This window comes from Strongylocentrotus purpuratus, unplaced genomic scaffold (genome assembly GCF_000002235.5).
Source record: "Strongylocentrotus purpuratus isolate Spur 01 unplaced genomic scaffold, Spur_5.0 spur5_scaffold_11, whole genome shotgun sequence".
Lineage (NCBI taxonomy): Eukaryota > Metazoa > Echinodermata > Echinoidea > Camarodonta > Strongylocentrotidae > Strongylocentrotus > Strongylocentrotus purpuratus.
In genome coordinates, this window is record NW_022145596.1 from 31,704,970 (window position 1) to 31,724,904 (window position 19,935).

The window sequence follows — 19,935 nt, forward strand, 5'->3', positions numbered from 1 at the left end:
ATCCATCTGTATAGTTCTTAGATCCTTCTGTTTGTATAATAAACATTAAAATTTCAAGCGTACTCTCTAAAAAAAAAGAGCTGGGTTAGTGGGATTATGTCCATATTTGACAACCTTTTTGATCCACAAGAATTTTGACTCGTTTCTTCGTTCTTTTTATCGTGCGAGCTGAAGAACAAGCACTCATCAAAGAACTTTTAAACATACACTAAGTAATAAGCTGTTAATAGGTAACCTTAAAAGCTCATAAAAAGCATTCTCTTAAAAGGCAGATTTTAGTTGTTAAAATTATGCTAGGTAAGGATTGTTACAACACATAAGAGATATTCGGAGTGTAGGCAGTTGAACCGAGTTATTATGGTCACCTTGGTTCTACTAAAATACAAGCTTAGCTCTACAAAGCTGAGCTAGCTTACATTCAGATTGCAATGGAACTTTATTTTCAGACATAATGCTGTGTTCTTACGCTGTGTCGAAATGTAGGGCCTAGTGGAAAGTCATCTATCATTGTTTTGCAAAAGGGGGATGCTAAAATGTGGACATTCCACATCATCTATTCAGTCGATCATGATTAATATAATATAATTTTACAAACTATTATATGATCTGAAATTTCTACGATGAATTTCATTTCAACATGCTAATCAAATGAGTGGACATCAGCTCATCGTGTAGGATTGCTTTTCTAGAGACACAGAAATCGGTTGGGACTAACGCCTTGCCAATAACATGCAATATGATCTGGTTGTAAAATGAATCGTATATCCTTGGGATAACCCCAGGCGAACAGACAGTGTCTCTCCATGTCAAGTTACAGACCACACTTTCTTCCATGCACATCACTAATGCAACCGAGTGTCTACATAAAGAATTTTTGTGTTACAACCACCAAATTTTGTAATTCAATTCTCGCGTGGTTAGCATGCGAAAAGTGGTGCTGTCTTACAGAAACGCAAAGAAAAGTAGGTTTTTCTAAATTATTGTCATCACTCTTGATCAGCTTAAAAATGTCATTTCTTATATATATATATATATATATATATATATATATATATATATATAATTATTATAATAATAATAATATTAGCTAGTTCTTATATAGCGCTTTTCAGGACTAAAGGCCCTCTCAAAGCGCTTTACAGATTTTTATTATTATTATGATGATGATGATGATGATAATTATAATTATTATCATAATTGTTATTATAATTGTTATTATAATTTTTGTGTGGTTGTTGTTGATATTATTATTTTAAATATATATATAAACTAATAATGACAGGTTTTTCAACGCCATTTCTATTTGAAAGTGTAAGATGTCTCAAGACGGAAGCGACGAAAATGACACAAGAACATATCGTGGTCTTTTGCCAACTACATTTTAAAATGGAACTTAACCAACAAAGCCAATATTTTAAACCTTTCAATTTGTTTCTTTTGATTTGTTTATATAATTTGTTGCCATAAAATTTCATGAAAACGTGCAGTCGTGGCGTATGTTATTTCTAAAATAAATGAAAATGTATATAGATTTTGCGTGAACCAATTTCCTCCTTCTTCTTCTTGACTAAGCCTTCCTCAGAACACTGAAAACCTAATCAATGCCCCTGTCCAACTGAAAGGAATAGAAGCACTTTAATAATTACACGTCATTAAAGAGGAGTTTTTTTTATCAAGACTCATAACAAAGGAGATGAAGGTCAGAGAAATTTCTAATCAGTTAATAACGGTTTGATTACTTTGTACATGTAGTATATATTGGAACACATCATTGTTTCCTTTAATAACTCGAAGCCAATAACGTTTAAAACCTGCTCTAGTTCTTGATTCATTCGAGTTGTCCAATGCACCATGAATGATGAATGCAACGGAGAATACATCCTTTCAACTTGCCCTCAATCAAACGATTTCAAAGCAAAAAAATATAGTTTTCAGATTTGTGCATAAATTAAAAAACACAAAAAAACATGACGAAATATTATGAATACAAACGTTCATCATGGTTTTTTATATCAATAATGGAGATGGAAAAAAAAAATCATTATTCTGAAACACGGAGCAGAGGATTGTTCACTGTATGTATCTAACAATAGCATCAATATACCAAACTATTCCTATGCATACTTGCATAGAATATGCCAATGCAGGTAATTGTAATTAAAACAATCGAAAAAAATATGTGCATATTCGGACTTTCAAGCAATAATTAAATTATATGTTTTGCCGACAAACAAGAGAATGTACTTCACACTTTGAGGTGTATTGCAGTGACCCTGTTACTGAGCATATCAACGAGCCCCTGACTATTCCATCCGACGATTACCCGTCTAAGATAACTGCCATCCAGACAACTACACCGGATATTCACCATACAGCATAATATTTTATGTAGGACTAGTATCACCCAGACATTTTCTCCTGGACGATCACATATACAGGACAATCTTTATCGAGAACATATACCACCTAGCCAACTACACCAGATAATCGCCTTACGAGACAATAACTCGTCTAGGACAGATACCACCGGATTTTATGTATATGTAGGACTAGAACCACCCGAACACTTTCTCCCGTAAAATCACATGAACAGGACAAACATCATCTACACAGATACCACAATGACTACTACTCCCGGGCAATCTCCTATGTATAGAGCTATTACTAATTTACCTGGACAACTTATCCTGCAGATTAACCAACACAGGACAATCACTCATTCAGTACCATCTGGACAACTATTCCTGTACATGACCCATACTGGACAATAACTAGACAGAAAACGGCCTGATAGTTTTTGCTGGACAATCACCCTCACAGGGTAAAAAAATGATAAATACTATCTGGACAGCTGTGTGACATTTAATAATAAGGGAAACAGCCATTTCGGGAAAACATTACGGAACACAATATGTTATGTAGGGATTAAGATAGTCGGCAATGTTAGAATAAGGGATCACGTGACTTGGTCTACTATATTATTAGCCAGCAATCGACTGATGTAGTGAGAGTCAGAGCGTCACGGTAGTAGTAATCAACATGAGTCTTGGTATGTAGTCTCTTCAATCGAGGATAGCATGGCCATGATACATCAGATGGTTCTAGGTAGACCAGGGACACGTTTCACGAAGCCTTTTTTTCAATGACAAATGACTAAAATCGGTGACAAATCTGCTGATAACCAATCAGAAGCAAGGATTTCAGTAGCTTATAACAAAAACGGCCATTTGTCACTGGTGACAAGTTTTGTGAAACGCCCCCTGATCTATGGCGTCTTGTATATTCATGTTCCCCAGAGACATCCATCGATACTACTAGAATGTGAATTAATAATACGCATTGGTTTCGCTTCACGAGTGCTTAGAACTGTTTAAGATTGATTTATAGAAGACAAGATCTTAGTGCTTGGATGAAATTACATCCACAATCAAACCTATTAGGGCTGGTAAGAGATGAGTTATTCAAGGGAAGAAAAGGCAATCAATGAGCAATTTATTCATATCACAAACTGAAAAAGGAAGATGATGCTTGAATAGGTAGATGACTGGATAGGAAGGGGATGTGTGGATGATTGGAGCTGGGTGTAACGAGAGACGAGAGGAAATATATTGATAGAAAGTGAGAGAGAGAGATAGAGAGATAGAATGAGAAAGAGGAAGAGAGGGGGAGAGAGAGAGGGGAGATGGAGAGAAAAGTAGAGGAAGGCCGACAATGGGGGTAAGAGTTAGAGGTAGAGAGAGAAAAATAGAGTGAGAGAGAGTAAGAGGTGGAGAGAGAAAAATCCCGGCAGAAAAAATGAAGAGGAAAGATCAAATTGGAAGAGAGATAGAGAGAGAGAAATAGGTACACATAGTTAGTGATCTTGTAGAAGTGGAGGATAGGAGAGGGAACCAAACTAGAGAGAGAGAGAGAGAGCGGGAGGGAGAGAAGGAGCGACAGACAGGAATGAGGGGATATAAGAGAAGGGCTAAGGTGTGATATGAAAGATGACTATGCACAATGAAGTAATAATGAAATGGCATTATATCTTTAAAACTATACAGACCCCTCGATGAAGTCATTCTCCAGTGTAACGACTCTCTACTGTGTTGACTATCCACTAAAATAGGTTTGCTCTATTCCTATTTATAGCCCATCCCTGGTGTAATAATAACAGCCGTCTCAGAAAACGAGTCTTACCTACATGATTACATTTTCCCCAGAGTTGGCGCCATGATTGCTGGGTTTCCAGCTTTCACGGCAGACTACAAAGCGAGCGAGAAAGGAAGCGCCGCGTTCCCCCCGCACTGCTCCACTCTCTCCGACCCGACGTGCAAACTAAAGACCAATTTTTCGCAAACTTAACGGTCTCCAAGAGTGAGCCCCCATCGTTCGCAAGCTGTCAGAGTGTCATCTGTTTTTTCTGACTTTTGCTCACGGAGAATATTTTGTCTCACAACGACCGTTCTCTAACTCCGTGCATATAACACATACTCGTGTAAGCGTCACCACTCAACGAAGAGAGGTGAGCGGTCGGTTTTGCAAAAAGTGAGATTTCATCTGTCCATTGCAACAGAACAAAACAGAAAATTGGAATTCAGTGTTCAATTAAACTCTCGACAAAAGGGGTGCATTCTGATTGTGTTCTTGGAAGTTGTGGCACCTTGAGTAGCGTACTAAGGAAAGACAAAAAAGGCAACCAAAAATGGTAAGTACTACTATCGTATAGTCGAATATTTTTTAAGAATTTCTGTCTGTTTTACATGTGTGAATAATAGCTTTGATTAAGTAAAGGAAAAGCATCATATTCATTGTTGCATTAAAAAAGTTCTAAGCGCATTGGTGTGAATAATATCAATCAGCAACGTTGAATTATAATCTCTATAGTGGATTCCAGATAGGCCTATGTGAAATAATATGCGCTTTGAACTTTCGACTGTGTTAAGTGTGGACTAGAAGGCTGTGTTTGTCGTAAGTGCTGGTGAAATATATACGCGTCTGCTGATTAACAGATTCGATAAATGGAATGTCACAAGAATGTGATATTCTCTGAAGGACGAACCATGTTATCAAATTTTAAAAACGTGGCAAATTGCATGATTTTTCGCATTGGTATTTTGGGCCATTATTTGAGCGGCGCGTTCTTCGACGATGCGTTCACGTGAATATTAAGTTGATGTTTAGAGGGATGAAAGAAAGAAGGATGGCAGGAGGCGTTTAGAATGTTAATCACGCGTAATAGGCGCGAAAGGGGAAAAGGTTAGTAGTAGAAGTTTGAAGAGCTCCCTGGTTTGCAAGGAGTGCAAGACAGTTGATCTCGCGTCTGGGGTATACAAGCGGCATCGCGAGCTCGATTGAAGGGCAGAGAGACGCGGGCAGACGGTGCAATAGAGAGCGGCAATAACCAACCTCTACTGATGAATATCCAATGAAGATAGGCTGCATAATATCGGTGTCAGACTGTCAGGTGAATGAAATTCAATTAAATGGCGGATAAAGATATGTCCATAATTTGGTCCATGAGATGGAAATGATGCCAATCGATCAAAGTCTATGATAATAAGTTAGATGATACAGTTGTGTTAGGGGTTTTACCTCAATGTGATACCTCGGCTTATACGTGCACTTCAAATGATATGCAGAAATACGGTGTGTCTGGTCTTATACAAAAAAGACTTCTTTTTCCCGTAGGCAGTTCATGAATACTGCAATTGTATCGACCGAAATTCATGATTTAATATCTATGGACGACATGAATTCGTAATTTATTAAAAGCTTTTACAGATCACAGTGCATTATTGAACTCATAAATATCGAACCAAAAAAAACAAGATTAGGAATGCAATAACTTTTTCAAAGACGTCATACACCAATAAAGCTGTTTCCCTTGTCACTGAAAAATGATTGATACTGTGAGTGATATCCACGATGAAAACAATAATCCAGTTCAAGATTACGGCCTGCATTTTCTCCCATTATGATAATGCAGCTATATCGAATGTTGAAAAATGAAATACCTGGTTCTCATGTTAAGTAGATGTAACCATGCACACACATACACACACGCACGCACACACACACGCACACACACACACCACACGCACGCACGCACACGCACAACCTTTTAATAGGGATTGTACATTTTGAGACAGGCCATTCAGGGTTTGAGAAAAGGGGGGAAATAAAGAGACGTTGTTTACCTTCTACATCTTCTAGAGAGTTTAAGATATTCATTCGCGTAATTCTAGCGGCGTTATGTGAGATATGAGGGCTCTGCCCCCCCCCCCCCCCCTCACCCGTGAATTTCTTTAATGGCCGGCTGAAATTTAAAAAACAATAACTCATGGTTATAAGAAAGCATCCTCCATGTGATCTATATAATAATAATAATACACGAGAGGAGAGGGCGCATCCACGCTTTTTGTTGTTGTTCTTGTTGTTGTTCTTGTTGTTGTTGTTGTTGTTGTTGTTGTTGTTGATCTGACATTTGATTCGGTATTATAGAAATAAATGACTATTTATGCCTTATCGCTTCGCTGATCCGTTGTTTTGTAGTGTCTCAGCTGCGCGCGTGTGGGGCAGGAGGCAGATTAATTGAGAACATTGGTAAGTAATGTAATTGAAGAGGCCATGCGTGATAATGTAGGTATCCTCATTGTGTATTACCTTTTACATGTATATCCTTGATTCATACAACGTTTTAATTGTTTTTCTCGAGGAACAAAAATCCAGAAGACCGATATTTCAGCATCGGCTCAGGATCTCGATGAAATATATAACACCTGCATGGAATTTTGAGGAAATCCGCAAAAAAGTTACTAAGTATAAACTCTGGAACGTATTTGATACATCGACTACAGAAGCCAAGAAAATATTTTGTGGAAAACTTATATGAGACACAAAGAAGTCTGCCTTGAGACTACTACATGTATATATATATATATATATATATATCAAAATCCTTACTTAGTTTACGATGTATAGAGAGAGATAGATAGAAACAAAACTACTGATAGATAAAATAGATATCAATATAGACATGCTCATAAAGCACTGGTAGCCAGATTATATGTTATGTATTATCACAAATAATATAGATAAACTCAATGGTAATAATGGTTTACTATCCGTAATCATTTCAAGGAAACTTTCTATTCATTTATTTCCTAATATAATCACATGACCTTCGATATTGGTAGTATCTACATTGATATTCATATTGATATATTTACATATTTAATTTTAGTTTATTAGATGAATACAAACTAAAACAAAACATGATAGTAATAAATAATGTATTATTATACCAATGTTGAGAATAGAGTCTTCCTTTTAAAAACACTAAAAGGTGAAATACCTCCTAAGAAAACAGCTTTTATTCGCTGAGGGCGCTTCGAATCTACTTCACATCAAAAGGATACCGAAGAAGCAACGTTTGGATACAAATCAAAATTGCCGCACTCCGCTTCTATTTGAAATAATACCTGCAATTTTACTTGTAGGTGTTTCAATTTTAGAAGGGACTACGGGAGCTACGCCTCAGCAAGTATGACTTTGCCGTTGACACTAGAATGATTCTTAATATAAAAAGCGACCCTTGAAAATAATTAATATGGTGGATTATATGGCTGTGCTGATCTTTAGTAAGGTAAATGTAGCTGGGAATAGAGGCGGCCACGGGACCTAAGATCAATGTTGACTGTTAATTGGGTCACACTAGCGGGTGGGTCCAGGATAGAGAGAACCGTTGGCTCATTCCTTCTAGCTAGCATGCTAATAAGGTCTGGGTTTCACTCCAAACACACCTCAGGGAATTGGCCTGCCTGTAACTTTGATGTCTTATCGATCCGTCGTGTGCTGGCTCGCATCCTGCTTCCATGCCATCCATGGCCAGAGACACAGCACCTGCACGGATGGGAGTATGCAGCAGAGAGGGGGTGAAAGGCAGAGAGAGAGAGAGAGAGAGATGGATGGATATGAAGAGAAAGCAAGTAAGAGAAATATATGTGTATACGTATAAATAGCGCATAATTTATACAGAGAGAGAGAGAAGGAACGATGGATCAAAGAGAGAGAGAGAGAGAGAGAGAGAGAGAGTAAGAAAAAGATGTTTATGCGTACAAATAGTGCATATACACATGAGATAGAGACAGACAGACATACAAAGAAAGAGAGAGAGAGAGAGAGCATGAGAGGTAAATAGAAAGGATCGAGATATGCAATGAGAAGGCGTTTCGATCGAGGGAAGAGGTACATCTATGGTAAGTTAGAGAAACATGCATATGATTTTTCTTCTCAAAAAGGTAGTAGCCAGAAGACAGAATTGTGATGTTGAAAGGTTACCAAAAGAATGTTAAATATAACAGGTAGATAACTTAATAACCTGGTGAGGGGGCGAAGGCAAGGACATAAATATTACGAAATCAAAGAAAGTAGGTAAGAAGAGAGAGACAGAAAGAGAGAAAGAGAGCGAGAGAGAGAGAGAGAGAGAGAGAGAGAGAGGGAGAATAGACCTGTTAGAGAGGAAAGGAGAGAGGCAGAGATGCATTTCTATACATAATGAACCAGGTAAGAACATGTATGACACAACCATGTGACTTCAACTGATAATAGGATATATCCTAGCAATATGCCCCTGCTTGCTATAAGTATTTTAGGTGATAAACTTACAATATGCACAAACTGCTTGTAAGTGTCAGCTTGCATTGTGATGTAGATATACAGTAGGCTTGCGGGTGCACCATGTGAGAGAAAGAGAGAGGGTTTAGGAGTCCTCAAAAGGACTCTGACTTGGTAATCTTTCTTGGGGGTGTGTAGTCCTGAAAAGGATCGTTATCTTTCTTAGCTTATAGTTCTAAGGAGAACTATAGCGCTTGGAGAGGATGAGTTTCGACGTTTCGGTGCACCCGCAAGCCTACTGTATAATATGCACATAGTTTGAAAGAAGATGCGCATGAGACACCTGCATTGGTGTCAAATTGTGAATGAGTCCGACCCCCTCCTTTTACTCAACCGTCGAATACACTGTATTATAGTGTCCATTTTTGCTATTGTAAATCAATGGAAGGGTTACAGATATGGGTTGCTTTATCACATTCCCATTTTAATATCCATGATGCGTTTCAAAAGTTACCTTCTTCATAAATGAACAATTCAATTTAATGCTAGATTGTAACCTCTTATCAAATGTGATTCGGAGTTCGAAATCGTCAATTATCAGGATTTAAGACTCGGGCTTGCTGCCAATATTAACATCGAGGTTAAACGAACAGACATTGGGTCAAAATACTATGTATTATTGACATTGTATATACAACTTTTAATTGTTGTATTATTATACTTATGTTTTTATACTGTCATTGTATTATGCAGAGCTTTCTTGAAAAGCAGATCCAATGGCTTCCAGTGGAACTGAATGAAACTACCCTGTTGAAAGAAATCATGAATAAATAAATAAAAAAATATTAGAAAATATATCAAGAAACATGTGCAGTTTTCCATTTCCTCTAACGCTAGCAGCCCATGAAATAAAATGAATTTTATACGGTATTTTATTCATGTATTTATGCATTCAGTTACACGAACCTACATTTCTTGGAAATAACCGCAATATAATAATCGTACTTTAAGATACCTCTTTCTTCACAGTGAACACAACTCGTTACAGTTTACCACAAAACCTCATTCCGATTAGGTTATACATTCTTTAGTGCAAGGTATTATAGTTTGTATTCTCATCATTTATAGGCTTCCAGGCCTGGTAATGAAGCGTCAGGGTTGTAAGAAGTGGAAATTGATGGTTTTCATTTCGTTTACGACATAAATAACTTTGAATTCATAATATTCTGTTGGTGGCCAGTTCGGTTATGAGATAATTACTTTGAATTCATAATATGCATTCTAATATGTCCGGCTTAATTACAATACCATGTATCTGAGACTCTTTTCTAAGAATATTACATGTATCAAAATTATCTTTAGCAATTATCAAGGTCGAAAAAATATTGAGCTCTCTTTCTCTCTCTTTTTCTCTCTCTTTCGCTCACACACATACACACACACAAACACACACAGACGGTCAATCTAAAAATTTTGCTGGCTATCTTTTTATTTATCTCTTGTTTTGTCGGTTTTTCTGCACTCGATGTATATTTCTCTTTTATTTATTTTTCTCTCTCTATTTCTCCTTTTATTATTTTGTATTGATCTGCCTTTCTCTTTGATTCTCTCTCTCCCTTTCTTCTTACCTTCTCCATCGTTCCGTTTTTGAAAATTGTTAATGTGGTGTCTTTACATGTTAACATATCTGCTAGTATTCATTTCTGATTCCCTTTGGGGTAGGAGGTTTGGTCGAGGTATGTTGTATCTATTACGAATATTCATGATTTAATGTTTGCTAGCTTGGTTACTCTCGTTGTTCATAATTCTGCCTCCGTGCATCCCTCCCCCTCTTCTTTTCTTTCTTTCTCTCTCTCTCTCTCTCTCTCTCTGTCTGTCTCTTACCATACACATAAACACACACACGCACACACGCACACACACACACACACATGCTTTATCTCTAGGTCTTTTTCTACTTATCTCACTCCTTCGTACGTCGTTCTCTCTCTCTCTCTCTCTCTCCGTCTCTCTCTCTCTCTCTCTCTCTCTCTCTCTCTCATTTACACTCTCTTTCTCTATCTCGCTCTCACTGCCTCTGTACTTAAATTCTCTTTGTTTCTCTCTGTCTCTCCTGCATGAGTGTTTATGTGTGTCTCTCTCACTATTCCCTTTTGGCGTACAATTTGCTTTTATAGTTTACCCTGTAGCTATTTCTCTTTTTCCCTTGTTCTACCTCTATTTTCCCCTCCCTAATGTTGTCCTTCTTTGTTTTCTCTATTATAGCTCCTCTCTCCTTTCCTTTATGTGAGATGACAGGCGATGAGTGTATTGTACATGATTTCCCAAAAGAGAGAGTATGCTTTCACCTGAGAGAATGAGTGCCTAGCCAAGCTTTTAGAATGGATGCAATCTTATCGATCAGTTGTAACCACTTCCTTGCCACATTTCATCATCTACTCTCACCTTCCCGCCAAACACTGAATACAGTTGTCAGTTCTTGCTTCCATCATCTCACGTGCCGCCATCCTTTGGGTTTTATGTTGCCCATGTGCCAGTCCGCATTCTTCTCACTTTTCATTAGAGATAGAGGTAAAGTGAGATGGAGAGAGGGGAGGGTGGGTGAGAAAGAGGGTGAGAAGATGGAAGACAGAGGGGAGACGAGGGACACAAAGAGAGAGAAAGAGAGAGAGGGGGAGGGCGAGACAGTGAGCGAGAAAGAGAGAGAGAGACAGAGAGAGACAGAGAGAGAGACAGACAGAAATACAGACCTTGAGTGGCAACAATGCAAAAATTTCGAATAAAGTATTTAAGATTGCTTTTCACTCTGGAAAACTGAGAACGTTGCTTTTGATTAGATTCGAAATGTTACCAGGGCTACGCCTTCCATCAGTTTGCGAATCAATGCAAAACGATTCTACCTTTTCAACATTAGCCTTCTGTTAAAACTGGTGTACACTGATGAATCGATGAATCGTAAGTAAAATGTCTATTTTCTTCCCAGGAAATATATTGAGACATTTTTGGCATAAAATATTTGTTATGAACGATATTAGTAAACAAAAATTATAAATGTTGGGAGTCAGAAGGGGGTTAACTGAGATGGAGAGAGGGGAGGGTGAGAAAGAGGATGAGAAGATGGAAGACAGAGGTGAGACGAGGGACAGAGGGAGAGAGAGAGAGAGAGGGGGAGAGAGAGAGGGTGAGAGAGGGTGAGACAGTGAGCGAGAAAGAGGGAGAGAGAGATATACAGAAATACAGACCTTCAAGATTCAAGATTCAGTGGCAACAATACAGAAAATTACAGAAAATTCGAATAAAGTATTTAAGATTGATATACACTCTGGAAAACTGAGAACGTTACTTTTTTATTAAATTCGAAACGTTACCAGGGATACGCCTTCCATCACTTTGCAAATCAATGCAGAACGATTCTACCTTTTCAACACCAGTCTTCTGTTAAAACTGGTGTACACTGATGAATCGATGAATCGTTAGTAAACTGTCTACTTTCTTTCCAAGAAATATATTGAGACATTTTTTGGCATAAAATGTTTGTTATGAACGATATTGGTAAACAAAACATATACATGTTGGGAGTCAGAAGGGGGTTAACTGAGATGGAGAGAGGGGAGGGTGAGAAAGAGGTTGAGAAGATGGAAGACAGATGGGAGACGAGGGACAGAGGGAGAGAGAGAGAGAGAGAGAGGGGAGAGAGAGAGAGAGAGTGAGAGAGGGTGAGTCAGTGAGAGAGAAAGAGAGAGAGAGAGACAGACAGAAATAAAGACCTTGAGTGGCAACAATACAGAAAATTCCAAACAAATATTTAAGATTGCTTTTCACTCTGGAAAACTGAGAACGTTGCTTTTGATTAGATTCGAAATGTTACCAGGGCTACGCCTTCCATCATTTTGCGAATCAATGCAGAACGATTCTACCTTTTTAACATCAGTCTTCTGTTAAAACGGGTGTGCTTATTGATGAAATAAAGTCTCAGATGTCTACTTTCTGTCAAGGAAATGTATTGAGACATATTTAGCATAAAACGTTTGTTTCAAAAGATATTGGTAAAACATATATATATATATATATATATATATATATATATATATATATATATATATATGTTTGGAGCCGGAAGGGAGATAACTCGTATACTTTCACACGATGTTAAGGCACTTCCGACTCCAAAGGGATAATTTAAGATTTTGCGCAGTTTTAAACTGAAGATTATTGATTAAAAAAGAAATATTAACCTATCAAACTCGTTGATATATGAAGAAACATACTCATAGAATTCGTCATTCCCTATATTATGTGAGATGAACAGATGAACAGAAAGGTTAATGTAATACCCGTCTATATCAATGTTATTATGGTATTACCGTTCCATTAACAGTCACGTCACAATCCTTGTTTTGATTGAATTTCTCGTTGGATCATTAGCCCAGAAAAGGTACACGCACAATCATGCTCTGCCCTATAGACCACGCATGGGACACATACTAATACCAATAACCTCATGCACTCTAGCTCTCCCTTAAGTCTACCAACACGGCGTGTTTTCCACCAGAAAATGTTGGTCGAAAGTGGGATAATTTGGCTTCCATATTTTGCTTCTCATAAAAACCGATTTAGCGTTATGAATCTGAGGCTGGCAGCTAATATGTGACCTGTCCTGACATTCTACGGCGAGTGGCTTATTGGAAAGCCCGCTTCTATTGGGTAACTGGCCGGGAGGTATGGTACAGAATCAAAAAGCATGCAAGGCCAGGCCGAATCATATTTTGTGGCTGATTAAAGCGAGCTGAATCTGATTGGACAGGTGAAATTCAATATAGGACCTTGCTCCGTTCTATTACATTCGACCAGAATTCCCATGTGTCGTGACATGCTAAGGTCTAGGGGTATAATATGTGCATGCTTACACGATATTACAGGAGATGTGTCGTGAGATGCTAAGATCTAGGGGTATAATATGTGCATACTTACGCGGTATTAAAGGAGACTGGAATAGCTGGTTCTGAAAGAGGAAAACTTGTTCTTTATTTAGTATTCGTTAGAATCTTATGTGGATTGTTAGTAGTTGAATTACATTTTGAAATAAACTGTAAAGTAGCTATTAAATAAATCGATAAAGTAGGATATTTGGATATAAGTATTTTCGTGTTTATAAGGTTTCACAATAGTCAGAATTTTAACAGAGTTTTCAAGTATTTGTCCAAAAAGATTTCGATCCGATTCAAGGATAAAATTCTTATTGATCATGTTGAACTTTCTAAGCATTCAAAGAGGAATTAATGTATTGCTTCTATAAAGCTCTACCATGTGGCCTTAAAAGTTCATACGATATAAAGGCTATGTAGTCATCTATAAAAGTCGATTTCTATCAGTAGTTGGTATCACTATGAACATGACTAACAAAGAAAGCGGACAAAATATACAGTTCCTCAGGTAGACAAAGGAACATCCCTTCACTGCTATTATGTGAAAATGTATAGAACAGGTGTCACATGCATATTCACTTTTTACATAATAGCAGTGAAGGGATGTTCCTTTGTCTACTTGAGGAACTGTATATTTTGTCCGCTTTCTTTGTCCGTCATGTTCATAGTGTATGATGATAAATATTCTCTTTTAAGAAAATACAAAAGCGATTGATTAATAAAAACCATTATAAAACAATCTACATTTATTAGTATCCTGCAAGGGCTGCAATTAATTCAACATAACTTTCAGTTCAGTTCAGTTCATACTGTGCACCAACGGCATTATTCTATTTCTTTTAATTAAAGGGATCTTCTTCCTATGACCGGGGTAATAATATATATATATCTGTAAAGCGCTTTGAGAGGGCCTTCGGTCCTGAAAAGCGCTATATAAGAACCAGCTATTATTATTATTATTATTATTCTTTAGCTTAAAGGGATAGTTGAGTTCTGGTGCATAGGGCGCTACACAAAATAATTTTTTTTTTGAGATAATGAAAAAACTGAGTGTCAAATTTGAAAGAACATAATATTGAAATGACAAAATCATCTTTGTTTGATCAAAATCGGTTCAAAGACGGCTGAAATATAACGATATCTAATACTTGTGTACCACCAGAAATATTAGATATTTTAAAAAAAATGAAAAAACCGTTGAAAAAAACGAAATAAGGCCTTTTACGTCGTATTTCAGCCAATGCCGATGTTGGTGGTTTTGGGGGCATTTTCATGTTGCTTTTATTACGCACAACCAGCCGGCCCATGTATTGTTATTTTTAATTAAATAATTAATTAACGGTCACAATGTTTTTTTGAAAGTGGAGCTGAATTGGTATGCTCGTATTAGTTAAATTTCACACATTTTGGGGTCTAAAATTACCTTCATAGCAATTTTAAGTTCTAAAAGAGCAATAACCATGCACTTTGAAGGCATTTGCGGTCTGAAAACAGAACTCAACTACCCCTTTAATAAGCAGTTAACCGTTGGCTTCTCCGATGTACTTTCATACTTTCAAATTACCACCCATTAAATTCAAGCAATGGATACCATATTATGTTTTCTGTGTGATGGGACACGTTTATTAACCCTCAACATGGGAGGATAATGAATTTCTCAAGTCACCGTGGAAGAACAATTTAGGAAGAAAAATTATTCATTCAGGGTAATATCGCAGCGATCATGGTGCATTGGACCCATCTCACTGAACTTATATGTATATGGTTGTTAGTCAATGACATGATAAGGCTCTTCCTCATTATACCATTACAAAATGATTATACACGAGAGAGAAACATTATGGTTAGATCAGAGTGCAAACAGACTTTGATGCATCGAATAACTTCCCCTTTATAACGGCGTTTCACATCCATTTTATCTTGCTCCTCTCTCTTTCTCTTTCTCTCTATCTCAATATCTCTCTATTTCTCCCTCTTTCTCTCTCTCTCTCTCTCTTTCTTTTTATCTCTCTATCTACTTGATATTCTTCATCTTATTATGCAAAGTTGTCCTCTTATTCCCTTACCGTTTTTCTTTGTCTGCCACACTGCTCTTTTTCCTTGATTCTTCCTTATCTCATCGCTATTGTCATAAAGATAAATATCTACAATCTGTCATTTTCATTTTTTTCTACATTTTTTTCTTCTTCTTTTCCCATTCAATTTCTAATTGTTTCTCGTTTGCATCCTACCCGACACATATAGCAGCAAATTGATAGTCACAACATAACCCTCTTTTTAATCCCGAGTAGGCATATAACGCTTTAATCTCCAATCTGTGATATTGCCCCGATCGTTGATTAGATTGCTACGTTAATGTTTACTGTTTTCCTACTAATTTTTTATCCAGAGTCTAATTATTTATTTGCCTCTTTTTTGTTCCTCATGCGCTCCCCACCCAAAGGGTACTTCTTAATTCGAACATTATGCATCCATATTTTGATTACCCTAAGATAAAGTTCCCTTTCCCGCCTTCCAACCTGCTTTACTATGTAGGGGCACATGTATGTGTTCGGAGCTGAGGGATTTGATGCTAAATTAGCTAGAGACCCTTAAGTATACCTTTTACCTAGCAACCTGATATTTGGCCGTAATGCCCGGATGCTCTCAATTTATCTTCGCCATCTTTCACAAATTGACTCCCTAACTTTCTCATTGTAACCTGATATCCCTTCTGCATTGATGCTGTCAAAATTAGCTCCATCGCAATTTCGTTCACAATTCCATTTCTCCATATTTTAGTATAGGTATCAAGTTATACCCAATGTACAATAAGAGTGTGAACCCACACTGCAATGTCTATTATTTCACTTCAATGGTGTATTTCCATAAATATATATTTATTCATCCAAATTCTTTGCCAATCTACCCTCTTCCTTTTTTTTCTTCTACCATCCTTTTTGTCTTACTTCTGATGATAGAAAGTCAAGCTTTTGAAATGTTACTCGTGGTATTCAACGAATTATTTAGTTCAATGTTACATGATTGATGCACTTTATTGGCTTTATTTCGGAATAACGATTGATAATTGGTACATCTTTTTGATCATCTTGAGTTGTATATGTTTTGCATTTTATTTTGTAAATTGCATATTTTCAGCACTTGGGTTGCTTGTTCAATGTTTGGTATGATAATACACCGATTTAAATAATACATGCAATAGTACTGATATCAAAAGGCATTCTTTGCTCATTTCATTTTACACTTACTCTTTCCAAACTCAATGCGTTGATATCCAGAATCATACTTTCCTTTCGAACTGACGTATTTGTGTGGAAGAGAAAGTTTAAATGATTACAGAATACTCAATAACTGTCACATTATCACCATCAAAACTTCTGCGAAGGTGTCCAACCGTAAACGAATAACATCAAAATATAAAACCTTAGATGTCGACTTTGATGCATCGTTTGCTTCTGCATTTCCCTAAAGAACACATCATTTTATACATAAAGCTATCTCATAAATTTGTATGTAAAGGGGGTTCTTTGTGGGGCGAAGAGAAAATCTAATGGAGCGCAAGGGGTTCAAAGAAACAGGACATATAGGTTGCTGTAAACTACAGAGATGGTTAGGGAGATGGAAAAGGAGAGGGATGGACACAAAGTATAAGAAAGGAAAATGTTGTAAATATAACTATGGTAAATGAGAGAGAGGGGGAGAATATAGTTAAGAGTTCAGATATGGAATATTGGAATGGCGCAATCTGCAAAATCTGGACCACAGAGTTCACTCTAACAATTCGTGTGTTTCCAGGTGATTGTGGTTTTTGTTGCTGATGTTGTTGTTGTTGTGATTCTTAAGCTGATTGTAGATCACTTATCGCATATGGCGTAGAATGACATTGTTTTTCCAGGCATATGCTGAAAAAACTTTTTGTTTCGAAGGGCAATGTTGCCATTTTTCTGCTGTTGGAACTGAAAGAGACATTTACAGAAGTCGATAGGCTATTCCCGCTACAAACTTGGATAATGAATGGTATTTAGAGATAATTACACAATAGTTTTGTTTTTTAAGTTTGATTGAAAGTATATATAAAACAGTAACACAGAATTGCATGTCATAATTTTTAACATCTTTCGTCGATTGTGTGCTATTTTTGATATTCAGTGGACAATATTCACACTTCATACTCTTCGAAGATGAGTTTTAACTTTAACATGATTAACCTTTAAGAAATTGAAGATATGAGCGAAAACGAAATATCAATTTTATACCATAGTTACCATAATCAATGGCAATCTTGCAGTCACAATGCCTTTGTTTCGCGCTGAACGGTCAAAAGCAATAAAGGTTGAGAACTCAACAAAATTCTTATTATGAAATGCCGTTTGTGCTCAAATGAAGAACCATCGAAATGGTATGTGAATGAAAAAGCGTGTTTACGTATCAAACATGTTCTTAAAGGAAATATTTATTATGATGAATGAACCGCCATTGAGGTTGTTTTTAAAGGAAAATACGTACTGCAGATCAGTTTGCTCGTTATGTTTAGACTCCTGCATAAATGATGTCAGACACTATGTTTTAACATGAATGCAATAAACATGTTAATGGAGGAAACACAGGCATAGGGTTAGAATGGGAGCTGAAGTATATTCCCGAATATCAGTTACCTAGTATATAAAATATCATATGACTCGAAATAGAACAAATTCCAATAACATAATTTTAAACTCCCTTTACATTTAAATCAACATTCGAGTGGACTTTCTGAACTTTGATTTCTAATTTATAAACAAAAATACCGTTCAGCGTCCTAGATTCATATTACCTTCATGGTTTTCTCTATGCACCTCAGGAAATCATTTTCCATCAGCAATATCTATCTTTGAATAGCACATTCATTAAGACGCCAAAGGCAAGAGTCGCTTCCATATACAAGAGTGCTTTTGTGTTCGTTTTTAGCGTCTTATTGATCCATTTAATTCATATTCTCCGAGTAGATATCTCACAACCTCACTCAGCCGCACATATATGGTTTCATTTTGACAGACTGTGGTTGCAATCAACAGATTTAACATTTATATTGTATGGATTTTTGTTTCTCCCTATTCGTTTCTTTTTGACGTTTTTTAATCCCTCTCTGTTGAATATTTGTATGGGTTATTATTATACATAAGAGTGTGTGGAACAACTTTCGGCATAAGCAGTATTAAGTTTATCAGGTTACTTATCATACTTTTTAGGCATAATGTTCAAGTACTGTACATTGAGCTTCGAAAATGAAACGAGACTGAAGATGCTTTAACATTCAGCATAAAATCAGATTTTCCATCGACGTTTTTCTTTTTCTTTGTTTAAGTGAAATGTATATTTATGTTATTGAAAGTGTGTTTATACAAAAGCCACTAAACCACGAAGGTCATCGAAGCGACTATTATATTCTCACTTCATTTCCTCTCACTAAGGAGAATATCTCTGGCCTCGTGACACCTGGAACAGCAATGGGGAGAGAGAGAGAGAGAGAAAGAGAAAGAGATGAGGAAAGAAATAAAGAGATGACATGCGTATGTGTGTGAGTGGGTGAGTGAGTGTGTGTGAGAGAGAGATGGGGAGGAAAGAGAGAGAGTATATGTGAGTGGGTGTGTGTGCGCGTGTGTGTATGTGTGTTTGTGTGAGAGAGAGACAGAGAGAGAGAGGGGAAGGAAAGAGATAGATAAGATAGGTGTGTATGAGTGTGTGCGTATGTATGTGTGTTTGTGTGAGAGAGACAGAGAGAGAGAGAGAGAGAGAGGGGGAAGGAAAGACATGGGGGATATATGTGTGTATGTGTGGTTGTGTGGGTGTGTGTTTGTGTGTGAGAGAGAGAGAGGGGGAAGGAAAGAGAGAGAGAGAGAGGGGGGATATGCATGACTTAATGAGGGACCATTCCAAGCATATAATTAATTTAATGTTAATGATAACACATACAATTTTATCCCATAGTGAATAACATCTTGAATGGAATATTGTTCTCCTTGTCTCTGAAGGAAATGAAGGAAATGATTTGTGAGTTAATAAGACCCATACTTCAGAACCACTAACATTGTTTTCGAAATTAAAAAAGGCTTTAGTTATAAATTAGATTAAGGTCGTATATGGGCAATGTAAAGAATGCATTAAAAGATCATAATCCCACTAGAAAGAAATATATATTAATAAATAGATGGCACGACAAATTGGTTACTGTGAATGAGGTAGATGAAGTTAAAAGCACGGCATTCGTTGGAAAGTGAACAGCGTAAATGGATATCTCGTTAAGTTGTTTGTATGTTGTATTGTCTTGTGTTTCGTTTTAGTTTAGTTTTTGTAATTATTATATATTAATAAATAGATGGCACGACAAATTGGTTACTGTGAATGAGGTAGATGAAGTTAAAAGCACGGCATT

General features: G+C 36.9%; 1 protein-coding gene across 1 annotated transcript in view; it reads left to right on the forward strand.

The window, feature by feature from the left end:
- The first annotated feature begins 3,791 nt into the window (after positions 1-3,791).
- LOC581605 (guanylate cyclase soluble subunit beta-1) overlaps positions 3,792-19,935 on the forward strand; it is a 45,836-nt gene continuing 29,692 nt past the window's right edge. Inside the window, exon 1 of the mRNA XM_781593.5 lies at positions 3,792-4,687. Within this exon, the coding sequence (XP_786686.3) occupies positions 4,685-4,687 (3 nt within the window). The 5' untranslated portion in view covers positions 3,792-4,684. The remainder of the gene's footprint in view (positions 4,688-19,935) is intronic.